Here is a 21,274-nt window from a genome sequence, read left to right as displayed (position 1 = left end):
GAGCCGAAGGCAGACGCTTAACCATCTGAGCCACCCAGGCGCCCAGGAATTTTTTTTTTTTTAATTTTATTTTTAAGTAATCTCTCTACCCAGCATGGGGCTCGAGCTCGCAACACTGAGATCAAGAGTTGCATGCTCCACTATCCGAGCCAGCCAGGCGCCCTTCTTACAGGACTTTGTCTTTACTAATTTATAATGTTTAGGAATTTTCTGTGCCTATTCCCATTCTTAAGCAGTATTGCTAAAGATAAAAGTCCTTTAGCCTGACTTCATGGCTCTAAGGCCTAATTGCATATTTATGTTCCCATAATAGCTTGTTAGGAAGATGGTATTTTAGCTCTTTTGCTTGCGTTAAAAATGTTTAATGAAAGGTGGCAGAGGTAGGCGCATTATACCCAATTCATGAATTGTTACGTGCCCCCAAAAGCCCATTTTTAATCCTATGACATTTTGAACTTCTAAGTGGTGCGTAGAGCTATTTATTAGCAGCCTGTCCTTAAAGGCAGTTGACTTGTGAATATATGTCAGTATGGTGAAATAGTGTGTCAATATGGCTGCAAATTTTAACATTATACTGGAGTAAAAACAATTGGTTGTGGTACTGCTTACTCAATTCTCTGTACATGCTAGAGCTGGCTGGAGTCTGTGGCATGCTCATTGGTGAGAGTTGGTAAGGACTATGCTTTTCTCTCCACAGCTGTGTTGTGGGAAAGCTAGTCTCTTGAGCATTCTTGCTCTGAATGGACTGGGGTAATTTAACTTTTTGTACTTTCTCAGCATGTTAGTGTTATATAACAAATGGCTGCTTAAAGACACCAGGAACACTGGCTGAGTTCTTCAACTGCTTCTGGCTAAGTATATGGGAGCTTCTACAATAAGAATACAGTAGCTAATCTGTCCTGATCTGAATGATCCAAATTGACTTTTAGAAGAGAAACGTACAGCCTTCTGATCACTGAAGGTGTAAACCACACACTGTAAGATTATACAATCTAAATCTAGGTTACACTTGAATTAGACTGTAATCACTGGCTTTATATTTATATTCAGTTCAAATATTAACTGACTTAGCATCTGGCCTGTTCTACTCAGAATATAGGTTGACAGGCATTTATTGGAATCTCTTGAGTACTTAGAAGGAAGATATCCTTAGTATTCTCAATACTGAGGAATTTTTGCTTACAGAAACTGAAGGCTCAGAAGAGGAGGATAAAGAAAATGACAAGGCTGAAGAAACACCAAATGAATCACTTCTTGAAAACAAGGTAAATTATTATTTGTTCAGTATCATCTTCTTATTGTAGGACTGTAGCTTACTAGGGTAGGTGTGATTATCATAGTCATTTCTTGGTTCGGGATTGGGGACTCTTTGTTCATGCCTGGAATACACAGATCCGTTTAATCCGAGGATGTTCTGATGGGACCCAACACGTCACTGTTAGATATCACTGACATAGGTGATGACTTCGGATAGAAGGATTATAGGGACCCATTCTGTAGGTTTTAGGGAGAAAGTCCAAATTTTGAATCATACCATGTTATTTTTTAAGCTGTATTACGCATTTAGATTTGTGATAAGATTCCTGTCTTATACTTCTGCCTAATACCAATGATTTGGATATACTTTTTAGTCTCTTCAAGAAAATGAAGAGGAGGAGATCGGGAATCTAGAACTTGCCTGGGATATGCTGGATTTAGCAAAGATCATTTTTAAAAGGTAATACTTTTCAGTGTTTCTAGGCTTAGGTTGGGAGTTTGGAGCTTGGAAGTAGAATATCAGTTAGGTTTGGACAAATGCTATTAAGGTTTCTGATAATCTTTTCCTTCTTTCAGGCAAGAAACAAAAGAAGCTCAGCTTTATGCTGCACAGGCCCATCTTAAACTTGGAGAAGTTAGTGTTGAATCTGGTAATACATTTTCCATTTTACTCTTTCCTTTAATGTGCCCCCCCCCGCCCAGTTTTTCCTCTAATTCCTTAAAATTCAGCTTGATTGATCATAAGTTGTGGGCAATTGGCTTTTTTTTTTTTTTTTTAGATTTTATTTCTTAGAGAGAGCACAAGTAGGGGGAGGGGCAGAGGGAGAGGGAGACACAGGCTCCCTGCCGAGCAAGGAGTCTGATGTGGGGCTCCATACCAGGACCCTGAGATCATGACCTGAGTGGAAGGCAGATGCTTAACTGACTGAGCCAGCCACCTAGGCACCCCTGGCAATTGGCTTTAAAAGGACAGTTGGTTTGGGTTCCTATAGTTCCTAGAATAGTGAACCATCTCTTCTGAAGTTCTTCAGTAGGGTTTTTTTTCCCCCTCCCCAGTTAGATATTTTTTTTTTTAATAATAGTTCAGTGTCCTGGAGATGCTACAAAGAAATGTAATTTAAAACAGGAGAGCATTCCTGTAGAATGGTCTACAATTTGGAAGTATTATATATTAAATGCTGTCCATTTGCTTGCTATTCTTTTTTCATTAGAGAATTATGTCCAAGCTGTGGAGGAGTTCCAGGCTTGCCTAAACCTGCAAGAGCAGTACCTGGAAGCCCATGATCGTCTCCTTGCAGAGACCCATTACCAGCTGGGCTTGGCCTATGGGTATAACTCTCAGTATGATGAGGCAGTGGCACAGTTCAGCAAATCTATTGAAGTCATTGAGAAGAGAATGGGTGAGTGAGCATCAGCTATTTGACGATAAGCTTGACTGGATCTGGTAATCGACAATATGAAAAAAAAATGGATCCTTTGGTGGTAACTATTACTGATCACTTCAGCCTGTTCTTTGTAGCTGTACTAAGTGAGCAGTTGAAGGAGGCTGAAGGATCATCTACTGAATATGAGAAAGAAATTGAGGAGCTGAAGGAACTGCTACCTGAAATTAGAGAGAAGATAGAAGATGCAAAGGACTCCCAGCGTAGTGGGAATGTAGCTGAATTGGCTCTGAAAGCCACTCTGGTTGGTTTGGTTTCCTTTTGAAGTTTGGATAATGGCATGGTTGATGTTGTTGGAAGACATCATGGTATTAGTGTTCTATTTGCCTAGGAACCGTGATACGGTTTCCAGGGAGTTGGTGGTCAGAAGGAATATGAGAATTTATCTAGTTATTCCTATTAAGTAGTATAATGCTTAAGAGAATATGCTCTGGAGCCAGACTGGGTTAAGGTTATATATCTGCTACTTACTATGTGTGACTATGGACAGGTTACTTAACATTTATTTGCCTTAGTTGACTCATCTGTAAAATGGGGATAATAGTATCTGTATGTTAAAATACTTCTGACAGTACAAATAGTATTTGCTTAATAAATGTAAGCTATTACTTCCATCTCTGAGAACTCCTCTGTATAGATAGTGCCACAGGTGATGATATGGATGGGTTAATTTAATATTTACCCTGTGCCTAAAGCTCCTGGTTTGGGGGTGGTGAGTGCAGGTAGAGGGGGGTGGAATGATAATTGCTAGTATATGGAGGCCCACTAGTATTTGAGGTCTTAGTTTGGATGGTAGGTACCTGTTGTAGGTGTGTGGGTGACCTGGTGGGTTCTCTCCTGGGACCCACTTGGGTCTGTCAACTCTCGCACAGGTGGAGAGCTCTACTTCAGGTTTCACTCCTAGTGGAGGAGGCACTTCAGTCTCCATGGTGAGTATTCAGGTGATTTTTGTCACTTAATATTAGGCTTTTTTGTGTCCTGTCTAGTTGTACATTGCTAACAGAGTCCTTTTTGTCAGGTTGCCAGTAGAAAATCAACGGATGGTGCTTCCTCATCAAATTGTGTGAGTGATATCTCCCACCTTGTCAGAAAGAAGGTAAATCTACATGTGGTCATTTCTTTTCTGTTTTCTTTCCAGTTTGCTTTTTGTTTTGTTTTTTGCTTCAAATGATACACCAGGAATACATTCCTTAATATTTGGTGCAATAAGACATTCATTTTGCAAAGTTGGTGAGGATTTGAATGAAGGTAGTTTTCACTTGACTATGTCTTCTAACAGTTTTCCAGGCCACTTTTGGCCCAGGACTATCAGGAAAGCAGCTGAGAATAATCGGCTCAGCTTGCAAAGCTGGCGGGTTTTCTTTGACAGTAGTCATTCAGCAGCAGACCTGCCGAAACTCTTAGGAGTCCATCTTCTGCCTACAATTACAGTCGTTTTTTTCCTCTTGTGGGAGACTGATTGCTTTGTGTCCTGATTTATAAACTTGGGGTTTGGTTACTATTCAGATCTACTACTCACCCTCACCCCACCCTCCCCCTAGAGAGGCTGGATTGGTATGTTGTGGCTGACCAATTGATTGTACTGAGCACAGGTTGGCGTCTGCTTCCTGTGGCCATGGGAGAGACCCTGAGAGCCGTGGATACTGGTGTTCAGGATCTCTGCACCATGGGGTGGCAGCAGTGGGGGAGGAGAGGAATGAAGGGGTTTTTAAAAACTTTTGCAGTACTTTTAAAAACATTCAGCACATTTGTGAAGCGTTCCCAATTCTGTCTTCAGAGGAAACCAGAGGAAGAGAGTCCCCGAAAAGATGATGCAAAGAAAGCGAAACAAGAGCTAGAGGTGAATGGAGGCAGTGGGGATGCCGTCTCCAGTGGAAATGAAGTTTCAGAAAACATGGAGGAGGAGGTGGGCAGTTAAGAGGGCTTGGACTCTTGCCTTATTTCCCCTTGTTCTCAGGCCCTGGGGAAACTAGTCCTCCTAAGTGCATGTTCCTCACCTTGAGCCTGTTCGGATTACTTGTATGCAACCCTCATAGAAACAGTGTGCAGGAAACTGGTTATGGAATGTAGGATGTCTCATTGACGAATGGCAACTATACACACAGCACAGGTCCCACTCTAAAGAATGTTTGAGAAGGCACTTAATTGGCAAGACCATTGAGTGATTTCTGCTTGCTCCCTTTCCAAGTACCGTATGAACCTTGGCTCCGTCAGCCCTATTAGAGAGACTTTAGGAAATGGGCTATTAGTAGTGTAGGGAGCAAAGCAGGCTTTAGGAGACCTGTTCACTTTCTCTAATGCCTACTCAGTTGTGTAAAGACAGAACGGCTTAAACTAGGGTCATTTATGCGCAGGCTCCCTATTTATCTTCCAGGCTGAGAATCAGGCTGAAAGCCGGGCAGCAGTGGAGGGGACAGTGGAGGCCGGAGCCACAGTTGAAAGCACTGCATGTTAAGAGAGGGCGCAGAGCCTTCCTCCTGAGGGAAAGTGTTTTTGTATATAATGTATTTTTTCACTTTGGGGGGCCTCTTTTTGTATAACTTCAATAAAGATTGTAAGCAAAGGTTGAGGCTTTGATGATTTTTTTTCTTAAATATACTGGCTGAATCTGTGCCTTGGAGCACTCTGGGTTTGATATAGTTGTCAAAGGTACTCACTCCCCCTGCCCCTTTCTGTACTGATCTCTGTTGGAAGTTCCCATCCAAGTTCCTGTCGGTCTAATGTGGAGGCAATCAAATCAAGCATAGCCAGGCTCTTTGTTTTCTAATGGTGCTATATCTTTTCCATTTTAAATACAAACCTTCAGTGGTGCTGTCCCCATGATGGGGGCTACAAAAACAAGACTTGGTAAAGATCTTGCTCTTTGGTGCTGATACTGTTTGGTGGACTTTGTGAACTGATAACCACCTGAGCCAGGCCTTGAGTGATAACTGTTACCCATCTAGTCTCCAATTGGGGTCAATAATTCTGTCCTGGAAAAAGAACTGAAGAAAACTTGTGAGGGGGAGGGGTGGGGGAAAGTGATCCTTGAGGAAAACTGGTCTGCTAACTGTAGAGAATTGAGCTTTCTGGTTTGAAAGTGGCTTGAGGGACTGGACACGTGGGATGTGGTTGGAGGAATTTGTGGGGAGGCTGGCTGGTGGAGTTTTGTTTTCTGTACAGAAAGGCTGGAATATATCTTATAACTTGAATCTAAATTGTTACCCATCTGCAGTTTTGACCTCTCAAATAAAGATGCTAAAAAATGCTCCTGGTCTGGACTTGTGTTTAAAGATCTCCCAGGGCGCCTGGGTGGCTCAGTGGGTTAAGCGACTGCCTTCAGCTCAGGTCATGATCCTGGAGTCCCGGGATCGAGTCCCTCATCGGGCTCCCTGCTTGGGGGGGAGTCTGCTTCTCCCTCTGACCTTCTCCCCTCTCATGTTCTCTCTCTTAAATAAAATCTTAAAAAAAAAAATCTTCCAGTGGGATCCCAAACTACCTGAAGCATTTCAGTGTGGGATGTGGGGTTGAAAGGTAGAAACTGGCCCACCAGTCCAGTCAAAGGGTGCTCAGGATACTGATATTAAAGCCATCCCACTGGGGATGTTCAGGGTGCAAGGCTAGTGGGAGACCCTCCCTGCCTGAGCTGCCTCAGCCCTGACCCTTAGTTTAAGAACCTGTTAAATACCAGTTACTATTGATCTGAATTCCAAACCGTGCCTGCCCTACATTACCTAAAGGGAGTTAGTAATTCTGACCACCCATAGGGTTACTTTGCTGCACTAGACAGACAGTAGGTCAGAACCTGCCATTTGACTATTGAATGTCAGGCAGTTTTCCAGTTTATGTTTTATTTCCTAAATAGAGAAAATGGAATTTTTCTGGGCTGGTTATGGTAACTCATGGCTGTAGAAATCTTTGGCTTTGAACTTCTTGAAGATGCCCTTGTACTGCATGTTCCAAGTCCTGAGGATTTTAGGCCTTTGAACTTTGGATGGCACTGGGTTCTGGGGATAGGCTCAATATCAAATTTTAGCCAGATTTCTAAGTGTATAAGGTATGGGAGGAGCTCCTAGTTCACGGGGACCTTTATAGCCTGGAAGGCTTCCCGGAGGATGTCCTGAACGAAGTGTGGCAACAAGATGGGCTTTAGCGCAAAAAAAAGGTAAGTTTATGAAGTTCCTTTAACAAATTAGAGTGCCCCCTGCTTATCTTTCAAAGAATTTATATTCCAGGCAATACTGACAATACCTGACATCCATTTAATCCTCACATCTGTTTTACAAGAAGAAAACTGATAAAGGCCAAGTATTTGTGGAAGGTGGTAAAGCTGTGATTGGACCTATTTTGAGCTTGTATCTGCTATTTGCTTCTAGATCCTCTTGAGAACGTGTAGTAGTAAAGCTGCAGGTCTGGCAACAAGCCTCATCTAAGTCCTAGGTCTGAGCCTGTTAAGGTACTCATGACCACATTCTCCTAGATTCAGAAAGCCAGAGGGGGTGGGTCAAAGCTGTGATGAGGGCCCAAACCATCTATCCTTGACTCTGCTGCTGAGGGGGCTCTTCTGCAGGAGGAGGAGGGTCAACAAAGCCAGCTTTTGGGGCAAGCGAGCTTGCTTCCAGTGCAGGTGACCTGGGTATCTGTGGAACAGGAACAAGTGTATCTTTAGCAAGAGGTTTGTATCTTGACTACCTAATGTAAACCAAGTAAACCTTATTGTGCAGCTGATTTCCTTATCTGTTTACATAATTACTTTGTAACGATGTATGAGAAAGGAGTTAATTCACAGAAACTACTTGGAACACGCAGGTAAACAAATGCTAGCAATTAACCACACCAATCACACCTGCAGTATCCCTAGCTTTAGGTGGTCCCTCAGTGGAGGTGGGTACTGGTACTCCTGGGCATTTGCTGGGTTGATCTCGGCCAGTGTCTGGACAGCTTCATCTCTTGCATTAACCAGTCGCAGAAAGAGCTCAACCTCACCTACCTGCAGAGAGTTGAAATGGTACTGCATCTGTACCTGGAGGGGAGGAGATCCAGTCCCTGTCCACACTCACCTGGGGAATCCCATTCAACTGTCCAGGGGTAAGGCTGGGGTCCAGAGGAAGGGCCCGAAGTGGAAGACGCCAACGGCCACTTCGCACCCTTTGATCCTGGTCAAATAGCACCAGTGAGGCCCAAGCCTTTGGCTGTGGTTCCCTAGCCCATGCCAGCCCCTGCCAGGCCTGTAGCTCACAGACCAGGGCTGCTGATGGTGAAGGTGGCAGCCTAGAACAACCGAAACTATGTCAGAAGCCAGAACTGTTTTTCCCTGGACAGCTCTGGGAGCCAGGGGCCCTGTATACAGATGGGAAAACAGCAGAATGAGGGAAAAGCCTCAATTGTGACAAAAGGCATCCAAGTCAATCTCCACCTACTGACCTGGGTACGGGCTGCCTGCTGGCAAGGATGGCACAGTTGCCTGTGGGCCCAGGAGCTGGAGGTGGGGGCAAGCAAAGGGCTGGGGGCAATGCTGTGGCCCCTCCTGTGTCCTGTCCATCTCGTGTCAGGCCAGTCGTGAGTTGCACCCAAATCCAAGAAGCCTCAAGGCCCCGAAGGAAGTCATAGAAAATGACCAGCCCAGCCCTGAAGAACACAGGTCTCAGGGGACACCTATACATCGCCCCCCATCCCTTCTCCTCACCCTGTCAGTTCCCCAATCCTAGCTCTTCCTAGTGGGTCTCTCTCCTTAATCAGAAGGGATGACCAAGTCACAGGGGGAGCAGGCCTCACCCAGGGTCATAGGGTGCAGGGCCCAGAACGTCAGGAGCCGGCAGGAGAAAGTATGGATCCAGGCCAGGGTTCCTGGTCAGGGTGCCAGGAACCTGCAGCTGTGGGTGGGGGAAGAGTGGACTCCTGCGGAGAGCCTCCTCGGCGCCCATGCTTCCCCAGCTACACAAAACAGAGCTGCCCCGGCCCCAACCCCTGGGTCCTCACGGCCTTTTCTGTGCCACTCAATAGGATGCCTGTAGAGTGTGGATGGGGCGGCAGCGGGGGAGCCACCGGCGGCGGGAGGCGCGGGGGATCTTCCCTCCTCCCCAGGCGTCGGGGGGGATTCACCACGGGTCGAGGCTCGCTAGGCCCTGGGAGCAGAGAGTTAAGAGTAGGGCATCTCTGAGCAGGACGCAGCAAGTAACAGGGCCGAGATACCCTTTCCCGGAGAGCCGAACTCACACGCACGGACACCTGAAGATGCGCGAGGGCAGGAACGGGCAGGGCCACAAACACACGCCTCACTCCCCACCCTCCAACCCCTTCCTTGGGCTCAGCCTGCTGGGGAGAGCTAAGTGGTGTGGGACGAGGGTGCTCGCTAACCCCAGGACGCAGGGCCTGCGCCCCTCTGCATCTGCAAGGCCAGGATTTCTGCCTCCAGGCGCCGGTTTTCGGCTTCCACCACTAGAAGCTCCCCCAGTGCGGCACCTGCCCGTCTTCCTGCGATGAGAAAGTCCCACCCGTCACCTCTGGCCTCTGGTAACCAGATGGTGCAATCCTGAGCAGCTCTCCAGCTTTAGGTCTCTCTGGACAAGGCTGAACTTGCCAGGTAACATTCTAGCCATTGCCACAAAGACCACCCAAGTTTTCCACCTTCAGGTGGTCCCCACTGCCAAAGACGGCCCCCTCAACCGCCCTTTTCTCCTCCCAGGATTAAGACCACCGCTTCCGAGGCCGTCCTGTTCACCTCTGCAGGTCCGCAGCCGCCGCAGCTCCAGCGCTGATGCCTCCACCTGCAACTGACATATCTGGCCCAGAAGGCCGGGGTTCCGGCCCCCGCCTCGAACGTAGGCCTCACGCAGGGCCCTAGGGAGGGAACAGGGGACAAGAAGGTAGCGTCTTTCCAGGACTGATTAGCGCTTCGCCCATGCCGCCCCGGGCCCCGGGCCTCACCCGATCTCGGCAGCCAGAGTCCCTGGGTTGGCCTGTAGCACCGGACAACAGAGTTCTGCCTCTCGCAAGGCGTTGAGCCGGGTCCTGGGGCCGGGGGACAGCCGCGCGGAGAAGTTGCGGATCCAGAGGCCCGGCCTCCGGAAGCCCCGCCCCTTCCCGACCGAACACGTGCGGCCTTCCAGCTGCGCGGGCGCCTACGCTTCCCGGGCCCCGCCCTCCGGAGGCTCCCGCCGCGGCTCCGCCCCCAGACCGGGACCGGCCCCCAGACCCGCTCTGCCGCGCTCTGAATACCCCGGGTCTCACCCAGGCTCCGGCTGTAGCTGCTGAACGTGCGCACCTAGCACTTCTAGAGCTCCCCGCGTTCGCCCGGCTTCTGCCCGGAGTTCTCGAAGCTCCCGCTCCAGACCGAAAAGGCGTGATATCCCGCCCCGGGTCTGGGCCAAACCTTGGAGGCGTTGGCTCAATTCTGAGGCGTTAAGGTACCGAGTCGCAAAGAGTCCGACAAACTCAAAGCCAAAGGGAGAGGGGCGGGGAGGGCTCGTAACTCCCCCCCCCCCGGTCCATTTCCCTCACCCTCGCTGCGTCGCTCCAGGGCCCGGCTCTGTGACTCCGTCTCCGCCACCCGCTTTGCGTGAGTCCCCTGCAGCGCCCGAAGCCGCTCGCCAGGGCTTCCAGCAGCTTCGGGGGTGGGGCCCTGAGTCTGCACCTCAGTTTGGCTCCGGGGCCCTTCTAATCCCCTGGAGACCTCTGTTATCCAGGGTCGCATTTCCTGTAGGTACAGCCGCAGTCGCTGCACCTGGAGATAGCGGACTCCGTGACCTCCTTGACCCATGATCTGCGTGACCTGTAGGCCTAGGGAGGTTGCTAAATTTGGAGCGGGTGGGGAAAGCCCGGAGTACCTCTTCTGTTAGCTTCTTAGTAGCCAATTTGCTGGCCGCCTGCTCTGGGAGGCCCTGGTGTTCTTGTGGCACCACCTGGCGACAGGGTGTGGGGATGAAATATCCTGAGGGTCAGAGTTGCTTGAAAACCCACCCATGTGGCCACAGAGGCGGCCCTTTTGAGAAGTGGGCTCCAGGTGTTACCTCTCGGGTCGGACGGCCAATGCAGAAGCGCTGAGTGTGGGTGGCCAACAGCTCCCAGGAGCGGAAAACCATGTCACAGGACCCACAGAACAGGAGCCCTGGCTCCCCAGAGTAGGCCATGGGAGCGGACCCCTTTCCTGACATGCCAGCCAGGACCTGCAAGAGACAGGACAGAGAGCAGGGGAAGGGAAAGGAGGATGAAACAAAGCCAGAGGCAGAGCGGAAAGGCCAGGTTTACTGAGTTTACAAGATTAAGTTTGTTTGGGGAGGAGACTTAGCTCCCTGGGGAGCAACTACAGGTCCAGGCAGGCCTGGAGCATGGGTGGGGAAAGGCTGGTCACCTCTGGGAGGAGCCCCTGGCTTGAGAAAGTGTCATAACGTCTGCTCCACCTCAATCCATAAGCGTGGGCAAGTCCCTTTTCACACTACATCTTGGTTTCTCTGCCTTACATTATGTAAAGGGGGACAAATGGCTGCCTCCTAGACTAGCTGGGCCCCTGTCGCATAGTCCCCATCACTGGTCATTGAACAGTCTCTGGCAGGGAAGTATCATCTTGTTCATTCTTGTTTTGCCCAAGTTACCCAAGGTAGTGTTCTCCGTTCTAGGAAACACCTGGGAGAGGAAGCAGTCTGCCCTTTTGGGCTTTCTGCCAGGAATCTTTTTTCCCCTAGGCTGAAAAGCTTTCCCTTGCACTCTGCCCCTCGGGAAGCAACCACAGCTTTTGTATTACCAAGTCACACCAAGGCTAGCAGTTTTTCCCTAGTCCCGATTTCCTTGGGGGGGGGGGGGGTTTGTTTTGTTTGGCTAGAGAGGGATGATAATTAGCACAGCCCAAGGAATTAAAGTTCTGGGAGAACATAATCTATCAGATGAGGGAATCAAATATAGAAAGGTACCCCTTCATTCATGTCTGACCAGGAGACTTTTGTGCTGATCAGATCTCTGCCACCTCCCCAAATATACGTATCCATCAGGAGCTCTGAGTTAGCCCCATGTTTCTCAACAAACTCCCTTTTCTAAACAAGACAGGGACTTAACGGTAGCAACTCCCTCACCATGTAAGGCCAAGGTGTGACCAGCAACAGGTTACAAGTGTTTCAAAGCATGTGATCTCAGCCAGCTTAATTCCAAGCAAGAAAAAGGGCACATTTTTAAGAAATTTGTTTTGTGAAAGCTAGTAAGTGGCAAAGCTCAACACCCCACTGGCAGGATATCTCTCTCTCAGACAACTTCTCACTTCCAGTTTAATACTTTTGCAACTATATTCATTTTATAGTATTTCACGGATTCTAAGATGTACTCCCCCCCCATTTTAATACTGAAATCAGGACCAACAATTAATGGAGTATCATACCTGGCAAGTTTTCTTTTAATTTATTTATTAGAACACAAGCGGGGGTAGGGGCAGAGGGAGAGGGGAGGGAGAGAGAGCAGCAGACTCCTTGCTGAGCAAGGAGCCCGACTGGGGCTCGATCCCACAACCCTGAGATCACGACCTGAGCAGAAATCAAGAGCCAAAAGCTTAATGGACTGAGCCACCCAGGCACCCGGCAAGTTTTCTTATTAGTACATAATATTTTAAAAGATATATTCAAAAATATGATAGTTCTTACTGCTCTACCCCAACCACCATTTCTACATGGACTGCTTATAACACCAGCAGGAGAGACTATGTAATACAGAGTGTGGCACATAGGGTCTCTGCCTTCCTAGCCTTACAGAATCTAGCAAATGTCATGCTGGTCTCTCTGCCTCTAGCCTCTATCCCTTTTGGAGACACTACAAGTTGGTTACCTTTCTAACATGCAATCAGGGCTGTTACCCTGCTGGTTGTCTCCCATTAATGATCCTGGACCTCTGTCCACCAGGGAGCGTGTACTGTAGGGATGGCCAAAGAGTGTCAGTGTCAGTGTGTGCTTACTTTAACTTCTACTTGTCCATCAGATTTTGGCCCAAAGGCTTCATTTTTGTAATATAATTGTTTATTCTCTTCTCTACTGGGCTGGGCATTCCCTGCACCCCCTGAGCCTTGCAAAATGCCTGGCATACAGGGAGAGCTGGGGAAGTGTATGCTGAATGAAAAACTGCCTCCCCCACTGGTCACTGGTCACCACTGGTCACCCTCCACGGGTCACAGCACTGGCTCAAACCCTTTCCCATGTTCCTCTTTAGCAGGAAAACTGAGGCACAGAACCTTCCTTAAAACATGCACACTGGTAAATACCCAGGCAAGTGAAAATCAGTTTCAGGAAGGAAACTTGGGTTTTTGATTTTATTACTGATAATTTATTGCACAAGTTTTTCTGCATCAAAAAAGTATCTGCTAAAAGGAGAAACAGCTATGTCTAATTCAGATTTCCCTAAGACTTCTAAAAGTATATCCCTCAAAGAATCCACTCATCTAGTTTTAAAGGAAATATACTTCTTACACAAGACGATCGAAACTGATGCAAAATATTTATTCCAAGTTAGTTATTTTATGCAGTAGTTTTCCCCCTCAACAGACTTGTGATAACCACATTCTTTTAAATCTGTAAATAATGTTATCAAAATAATCTTAATCTTTGAAATCTCACAAAAATTTATATTTTACAATCCACCCTGAATATCAAGGCTGCAAGAATAACACATTTCCTATATCCAAATATTTTACAGCTGTACCCAAAAAAGGAAAAAAAAAAAAAAAGAAAGAAGAAAACCATGTATGCTTGGTTATGGGCTAACGTTACCCGAGCAGCCAAAAATAAAATAAAATATCCAGATTATTAGCATTAATTTAATACAATTATAACTTCAATAGTCACTTTGTCATTGACAATGATTGCTTGAGCACGGGGGTGAGCGCCCCAAGGGCTGGGCTGACCAGCCTCCCCTCTCTGCACGGGCAGCTCCCACCCGTGTGTCACCCCATAGATACTGTGTCTGTGTGTGTGTGTATTTAAAAAATCTTTCCCATCACACAAACTTCTATTAAGCAGATAACAGGGAGGAACAACAATAAAAGCTAAACAAACCAACTGCTCTCTCTTTGGGATATGATTATTTTCCCTTGTGCATGAAGGATTCAACAACAGAAGAAAGGAAAAGAACGATTTCTTTTGTAGACTCCCTAAACACACAAGCTGAGTTTACTGGGTCAGATCTGTGAGCATTTATACGCCTACTTCCAGGCATCGTCATCTGATGTTTCACTGCTACTGGTTTCCGTGTCTGAGTCCTCAAACTCCGCTTTACAAGTGCTTCTCCAAGGGGAGAACAGGCTGGAACCGCGGCTCTGCAAAAAGCCATTCTTCCCAAAGCCATTTCTTCTCAGCTATGGTTAGCAGGAAAAGAAAAAAGAAAACCGTCAAAGACTACACTGGCAGTGGGACCTGGAAAAGGCAGGTATTCAATTCTAGGCAGAATGTAGAGGGGGCCCTTCTAAGAGATCCAAGATTTCTTATAGCTGTGCTTTTCAAACTTTAATGTGCAAATCAATCATCTACGGATCTTTTTTAAAAATGCAGATTCTGATTCAGTAGGCAGGGTTTCAGATTCTTTATTTCTACAAGTTCTCAGGTGATGACAACGATTGAGAGAATAGTTCTGAATAGCAGAGTCTTTATGTCAGCTGTAATTTCTCTTTATAGGACTTAGTTTGTGCTTTAAATATAAATACCATAAATAAAAATAAGTGTTAAGTAAAATATAAATACCACCAGAATATAAGCTCCATGAAGTTTGTAGACTCCATTTACCTTGTTCATTGCTATAAATCTCAGGATCTGGCAGCGTTTCACTCAGAGGAAGCATTGAACCACTTGTTGGATAAATTCAGAGGTAGTTTCTTGGCTCAGGCCAGAGTATCAGAGGGAAACCACAGGGCTGGAGGCTGTGGGAATAAGCCTGCTTCCCTAGAGGCCCAGGGCTCAGCCCATAACCCTGGAACACAGCCTTGTGGTTCTATAAGGGGGTAGAGCTGCCAGGATGAAAGAACATACTACTTTCTGGAATCTGCTAACTACTGACCCAGTTTTTGTACCCACTACTGGAGAGCCCTGTTGCCTAGGCACTGATTTGCTCTTCTGTATTTCTACTATGGCAACTTACTTTCTATTTTCTTTTCCAAGGTCCCTTCTCTCACACAAAACAGGCTCTCTAAGGGCAATCACTGCCCTGTTCCTTTCTCTCCTAGTCATTAACAGATCTCCAGGGAAGGTTTATGGCATACCTGCTCCGTCTTCATGTGGAACTCTCTGAGCTCATCCTCTGTGAGGGGGAGGCAATTCTCATCATTTTCAGGATATTCCTGCCATCCCATTGCTTTCAATAACCTGGTAGAGGGAGGTCAGGCAAAGAAAATACGACATCTTTAAGCATAAGTGCAAAGCCCACAACTTTCCAGAGAAAACTTACTTGCCCAGGGGCAACAGTACCCCACTTGGGATTTTTCTTTTCTCCCTAGTGGGATTTTTTTTTTTAATTTATTTATTTGAGAGAGAAAGAGAATGCATGCACACATGAGCGGGAGGAGGGGAGGGAGAGAATCAGGCAGACACCCTGCTGAGCATGGAGCCCGACACAGGCCCAATTCCAGGACCCCCAAGTGCCCCTCCCCAGTGGGATAAGCTTTAATTATGGCTACTTAGGTGTCTGAATTAAATGAGGGATCTCCACAGTTGCTCTTTCTAGAGTATAAGAGCTACAGAGAGGAGAGAGAAGCAGCAGAAAATAAGACTGCATAAGAGCCAAAGTGCAAGGGCCCTCTCTGACAAAACAGAAGAAGAAATCTCTTAGAAAAAAGACTTTATTTATTCATTTGACAGAGAGAAAGCACAAGCAAGGGGAGCTGCAGGCTTCCCACGGAGCAGGGAGCCCGATGCGGGGCTCAATCCCAGGACCCTGAGATCATAACCTGAGCTGAAGGCAGACGCTCAACTGAGCTACCCAGGCACCCTGAAATCTCACTTTTGGGGTGCCTGGGTGGCTTAGATGGTTGGGCGGCCGACTCTTGATTTTGGCTCAGGTCATGATCTCAGGGTTGTGCAAATGACGGGGCTCCACGCTCAGTGGGGAGTCTGCTTGAGATTCTCTCCCTCTCCCTCTGCTCCTCCCCCCACTCTCTTTCTCTCTCAAAGAAATAAATCTTTAAAAAAAAAAATCTCACTTTTGTCTCTAGTAAGCAGATCAGCACATCTCCACATGTACCTAAGTTCTCCTTCAATTTCATGGCACCATGGTCTCCTTCATACTCTTGTGATCTTTTGCTGACTTCTAAAGTTCTTCAGGACAGGAACTTCATTTTAGGAAGGTACTGCCACACATGGCAGGCCCCATCTGCCATCCAGGTGCCCCAAACAGCTGGCTGCTCTATGTTCAAGGCCCTCATTTAAAGAACAAGCTCCACCTGTGGGGAGGCATGGCCTCCCAAGGCCTTTTAAAGGGGTCTTATAAAGGCTCACTTGGGCTAGGAGGGTCCAAGAAACGGTCCTAGAAAATAGGTTCCCCTCTGCAAATGGAGTTATAAACCTAGTCTGAAACTAAACTAAATGAAAGCCTTACAGAGGAAAGTTGTGAAAAAGTTGGCAAATCTGTAAAGGAATGTCCAGTGGGCAAGAGGCCAAGCTGGGGCATAAAGAGAGAACAAGTTATGGCCCATGAACACTTCTCTCTGTAGGCCAGACTCCATCTGGGATGTCTTAAGGATGTTCAAGCTCCTTATAGGCCATACACAGCATGCCCTGTGATCTGATCTGCACTCACCTGTGCTCTGCTTCCAGGGAGTGTGAGAGGACCTCCCCTTCCTCCTCTATAGGGAGACTAAGGCCGTTCTGATGACAGCCCTCCTCTCCATTTTCCTTTGGTTCAGGGGTGCTGTTGTCCTCCAACTGAAAGAAGGGAAGGACACACTTGGTTCAATGACCCTTTGTGGCAAGATACACAATCTACAAGATTAAGGAGTCAGAACCAAGGAAATGTGCTTTCCAGAAAACAACTTCAGCCCACAGGTTTTCCCCATTTAAAAATGAGGACTTGTTCACCTTACTAAGATTTCTCAAGTATACCAACTGGTCAGGATCTTAACTTTAGGTTATGTCAATGGTGGGAGATGCTACTAGATACTGACGCAGCTTCAATGCTCTAGGCTTAACAATTTGGACTAAAAAAACTATTGTGCTCAGCCTTTAAAAAGTTCACCTTTCTAGAGTCCCTTGCAGCTAGGAGTTGCCATTTGATAGTTGGCCAATGTTGTACTCCTGGAAATTGCAGGGTGTGGCTTTTAAGAAAGCATTATTAAAAGGGACATTATCCCCTTTCAGGTTTTTGGCTCCCTGTCCTTTCCCTAACCAGAATACGGATGGGAAGTAATAGAGGTCCGTAACTACCCCAGTCCAAGGTGACCAAAAGTTGTAAGTTTCCTGATAATCCCAATGAGCTTACCTGCTTAGCCTGCAACCTCTAACCTTCCTGTTGTGGGATACAAAAAAAACACCCCTCTTTGTTTTGTGGTTCTATTTGTCAGATTTTCTTATATTGCAATTAAATGTAATCCTAACTGATGAAAGCTTCTATAATTTACCAATTTTTTACAGCACTGACCCATTAAAGACTTAAAAAAGGACATACACAACACAGGAAAACCCCTATGTTGCCCCAGAAAAGCCTTATGCTCTTACATCCTCCAGCTTGTCACAGTCTCTGTTCTCTGAGAAGTCTCCATTCCGGTCGTCCTTTAGAGTCTTCAAGAACTCACTCTTCCTGTCGGTAGTTCGGCGGGTCAGCTTGGTCAGGCGAGAGGAGCTGATCTCTATTGGAGGAGTAGTGCTGGAAGGACTCTGGGCAAATACCACAAATAGGTTGCTCCTGACAGCAGATGCAAGAACTGGGATTCTCTGGGTCACTTCTACATGGTACTGATTTCCAGAATCTGGTAGCCTAATTATCACTCTTTTACCTAAAGTAAACTATCCTTTTCATTAAAATAAACAGACTTCAGCTTTGCAGGTTTTGTTTTTTTTTTTTAAGATTTTATTTATTTCACAGAGAGAGAGAACGAGCAGGGAGGAGGAACAGAGAGGAAGAAACAGGCTCCCCGATGAGCAGGGAGCCCGACTGGGGCTTGATCCCAGGACCCTGGCATCACGACCTGAGCTGAAGTTAGATGCTCAACCAACTAAGCCACCCAGGCAACCCACAGCTTTCCAGGGTTTTTGCAGTTCAGACTGTATGGCTTATACAGCACCTCTTTGATCTTTTATGCCAGTCTAACACAGGCTGACCCCAGTCTACTACTGAGCAACTACTCCACTCAGCTACTGCCCATCTTTGGATGCAAATGCGAATTACCAGTAAAGAAATGACTCTGAGCAGGCACCTGGGTGGGTCAGTTGTTAAGCGTCTGCCTCAGGTCATGATCCCAGGGTCCTGGGATCAAGCCCCACATTGGGCTCCCTGCTTGGCGGGGCCTGCTTCTCCCTCTTCCACTCCCCCTGCTTGTGTTCCTGCTCTAGCTATCTCTCTGTCAAATAAATAAATAAAATCTTAAAAAAAAAAAAAAAGAAATGACTCTAAGCTAAACACAGCTACAAAGGAAATGGAATTAGAGCTTTACATGTCACACCATGTATCTCAGTATAAGTAAATGGGAAATAGCAATTTTAGAAAAGGCTGCTTGGCCTTATCTTCACTCACCTCTTTAGGAGAGCTTAAAACTGCGCCACCAGCCAGTACTACTGGTTTGGTAACAGAGATTGGACTGGTAAAAGCAGATTCCCGGCTAGAGGAAAGGGATCCTGATTTGTGTTCCATTCTGTTAGCTTTCCATGCACTGGGCTACATGGGAAGAAAAAACAAATCAGTCAGAACAAGTATGGAGACAGAAGCTCAGCCTGGAAGATCACATAAAGCAAGAATAAAATGTTATGTGGGAACATGAGTTCCTAGAGCTTACCCATCTTAACATGTTTGGGAGGTATGCATACCTCTTTCTGAGGTTAGGCACTTGAAGGAAAAAAGCAGATGGAAATGAGAAGTACCATGGGATATTAATGGTATTCTCAAAAAAGAGAGCTCTAGTTTAGTAAGTGTGGGAGATGTGGAGATGAATAAACTTCAACAGGTTTCTTTACTATGCTATTTCCCAAAGCATTTAACTATACATGTGAATTTGAGAGGTGGCATTTCCCAAACTTGACCCTAAAGTGTTCCCTTTTTATGGCACGTTTGTTAACCTCTGATGTAATCTTGATTCTTAAAAAAAAAAAAAAAGGTTATTTTCCAAGAACTTCAATGACAGGAAGCTACTTCTAGGCCAGTGTGGGCAATGTAAATGGCTAGACAATTCTGGTTTGGTCCCTTCTTTGCTTGGCCTTGTGGGGTCTAGGCCCATTCTGTCACTCTGGCCCTGATCCCAATTATGATTGGGCACTGTAGTGCAACTAGAATATTTTTTTTTTTTAAAGATTTGTTTATTTGAGAGAGAGAGACTGAGAGAGTGAGCACACACAGAAGTGGGAGGGGCAAAAGGAAAGGGAGAGAGAATCTCAAGCCGACTCCGCACTCAGTGTGGAGCCCGATGCAGAGCTTGATCCCATGACCCCGAGATCACAACCTGAGGAGAAACCAAAAGTTGGATGCTTAACTGACTGTGCCACCCAGGCACACCCGACTCTTTTTGAGTCAATCACACTACCTGAGGAAAACAGGAAAACAGCACATCAATGGAGTGAGGCTGAAGCAAGTGAAAAATGTCCATTTTCCCAGAATGAAACAATCAGAACTGAGAGACTGCCAGGAAAAAGGAAAGATCTGAGTGAAAAGAATTTCTTTGTTGGTATTAAAGAGGCAGGCTTTAAGAAGGAAATTAATATGACTGGGTATCTATCAGATGGCTGTCATACTGTTTTCATTCTTAACCCGGTCAGGTATAACTATGTCAACTTTTTACAAAAAAATGACACTAAGGTTAAGAAAGTTACACAATTTGTCTAAGGTTACTCAAGTAATATGTAGTATTGTTTTTTGCAATGCCTCCAAAAAGAAGATGCAAGCAGATAAGAGACAACGACCCAACTGGAATGGAGATTAATTTTTTTTCTTGCACTGATGCAAACCTAAAGATGGCTGCTTATGTAAGGCTCATTATCAAAGATGACAGTTCCCCAGCAGCTTCCGCAGAGCTGTAGACGGTTTATCAGATGCTTTGTCTTTAACACTGGCACCTCAGGACACTCCAACACTTGAGTTTTTGCCATAGTAGTATGGAAAGTTTACCAGACAGTGTTACATGCAACAGGATACCTGTATCTTTGCCCAACTTTATTCCAATTTAATCTTAATTTTCAGTTACTCAAGTTTTCAGTAACTCTATTCATTCTCTTTCCTTTCAGAATTTATTTCTTCCTTTGTTCTAATAAGTTCTTCCCCTTTATCTACAAACATGCTAAGCTACCTTACTGAAGCTAGGGAAAAAAACCCAAACATTTATTTTCCTTTATACCATCATCCTCTTATTGCCTAACTTTTCTGCTTAAGTCAGTATCTGCTGTCTTATACTTGCTCATTATTACTATCAATTCTCTGTAATACTCATCTCTATCCCTATTTTCAATAAATAACCAAAAATCTTGTCGTTGTATTATATTCCAAGGCCAGCTCTTAATTAAAAAAAAAAATCTGGGCGCCTGGGTGGCTCAGTTGGTCGAGCATCTGCCTTCGGCTCAGGTCATGATCCCAGGATCCTGGGATTGAGTCTAGCATCGGGCTCCCTGTTCAGCAGGGAGTCTGCTTTTCCCTCCCCCTCCCCCCTTCTCATGCTCTCTTTCTCTCTGAAATAAATAAATTCTTAAAAAAAAATCTGTTTTTGGAGAATGAGAGATTGCTATTACCCATCTTTTCGAACTTGTCCTCTTTTCCTTTCTGGATTCCCTTCAGTGGATGCAGGTATTCTTCAGAGCTCTAGCCTCAGTGTTCTTCTGTTATAATCTATCTGTTTCTCCGTTAACTTCATCAGAAAAACCAATTATTTTATAACTGCTTAATCATTTAAATTGTTGAAACCATGTAGAAAATATGTAAAACTGTATCTCTACCTCTAACCTCTGAGTTTTTATAAAGACCTCCATGAATGGGGGCGCCTGGGTGGCTCAGTTGGTTAAACGTCTGCCTTTGGCTCAGGTCATGTTCCCAGGGTCCCTGCGTCCCTGCTTAGTGAGGAGCCTGCTTCTCTCTCCCTCTCTGCTGCTCCCCCTGCTTGTGCTCTCTCACTCCCACTGCTCTCTCTTAAATAAAATCTTAAAAAAAAAGAGAGACCTCCATGACTGGACTGGCTTAACTAATACTTCCCCCCCACCAATTCCCAATTACCAGCCATACTTAATCATTTGTCTTTTCCCAAACATGGCATGTTTTTCCTTTTTTTTTTTCTGGTAACAATGGTTCCTCTGCCTGGAAAGCCCCATCTACTTGCTCCCTAACAAACTCCTACTGGTTTTTTTGTTTGTTTTTAAGTAATCCCTATGCCATGTGGCTGGAACTTACAACTCCAAGATCAAGAGTCACATGCACCATGGACTGAGCCAGCCAGGCGCCTTGAACTACTGTTTCTA

At 46.1% G+C, this 21,274-nt stretch overlaps 3 protein-coding genes across 6 annotated transcripts in view; 1 reads left to right on the top strand and 2 right to left on the bottom strand.

The window, feature by feature from the left end:
* NASP (nuclear autoantigenic sperm protein) overlaps positions 1–5,262 on the top strand; it is a 40,742-nt gene extending 35,480 nt beyond the window's left edge. For both annotated transcript variants that reach the window (XM_028123343.2, XM_028123342.2), the window contains 9 exons: positions 1,186–1,265; positions 1,632–1,717; positions 1,834–1,907; positions 2,469–2,657; positions 2,777–2,943; positions 3,572–3,628; positions 3,718–3,795; positions 4,477–4,605; positions 5,074–5,262. In XM_028123343.2, the coding sequence (XP_027979144.1) occupies positions 1,186–1,265; positions 1,632–1,717; positions 1,834–1,907; positions 2,469–2,657; positions 2,777–2,943; positions 3,572–3,628; positions 3,718–3,795; positions 4,477–4,605; positions 5,074–5,154 (941 nt within the window). In that variant the 3' untranslated portion in view covers positions 5,155–5,262. The remainder of the gene's footprint in view (positions 1–1,185; positions 1,266–1,631; positions 1,718–1,833; positions 1,908–2,468; positions 2,658–2,776; positions 2,944–3,571; positions 3,629–3,717; positions 3,796–4,476; positions 4,606–5,073) is intronic.
* A 1,624-nt stretch (positions 5,263–6,886) lies between these two features.
* On the bottom strand, positions 6,887–11,458 carry CCDC17 (coiled-coil domain containing 17). The gene is given in 14 exon segments (XM_088022446.1): positions 6,887–7,234; positions 7,237–7,318; positions 7,525–7,707; positions 7,709–7,949; positions 8,103–8,306; positions 8,454–8,551; positions 8,658–8,803; positions 9,036–9,152; positions 9,373–9,518; positions 9,606–9,689; positions 9,909–10,071; positions 10,179–10,401; positions 10,505–10,579; positions 10,688–11,458. Coding segments are annotated over 14 exon segments (1,980 nt in total). The 5' UTR covers positions 10,832–11,458; the 3' UTR covers positions 6,887–7,160.
* Positions 11,459–12,025: 567 nt separating this feature from the next.
* GPBP1L1 (GC-rich promoter binding protein 1 like 1) overlaps positions 12,026–21,274 on the bottom strand; it is a 59,573-nt gene continuing 50,324 nt past the window's right edge. For all 3 annotated transcript variants that reach the window (XM_028123346.2, XM_028123345.2, XM_088022445.1), the window contains exons 8-12: positions 18,360–18,500; positions 17,345–17,503; positions 16,431–16,555; positions 14,899–15,001; positions 12,026–14,001 (exon numbers count right to left, since the gene is read on the bottom strand). In XM_028123346.2, coding sequence (XP_027979147.1) covers positions 13,849–14,001; positions 14,899–15,001; positions 16,431–16,555; positions 17,345–17,503; positions 18,360–18,500 — 681 coding nt within the window. In that variant the 3' untranslated portion in view covers positions 12,026–13,848. The remainder of the gene's footprint in view (positions 14,002–14,898; positions 15,002–16,430; positions 16,556–17,344; positions 17,504–18,359; positions 18,501–21,274) is intronic.

The sequence above is a fragment of the Eumetopias jubatus genome, unplaced genomic scaffold, assembly GCF_037043125.1.
Source record: "Eumetopias jubatus isolate StellerSeaLion01/CBP00866 unplaced genomic scaffold, mEumJub1_p1.0 scaffold_4, whole genome shotgun sequence".
Lineage (NCBI taxonomy): Eukaryota > Metazoa > Chordata > Mammalia > Carnivora > Otariidae > Eumetopias > Eumetopias jubatus.
The sequence above is the reverse complement of the archived record's forward strand: the minus strand, read 5'-3'. Positions and strand labels throughout refer to the sequence as shown.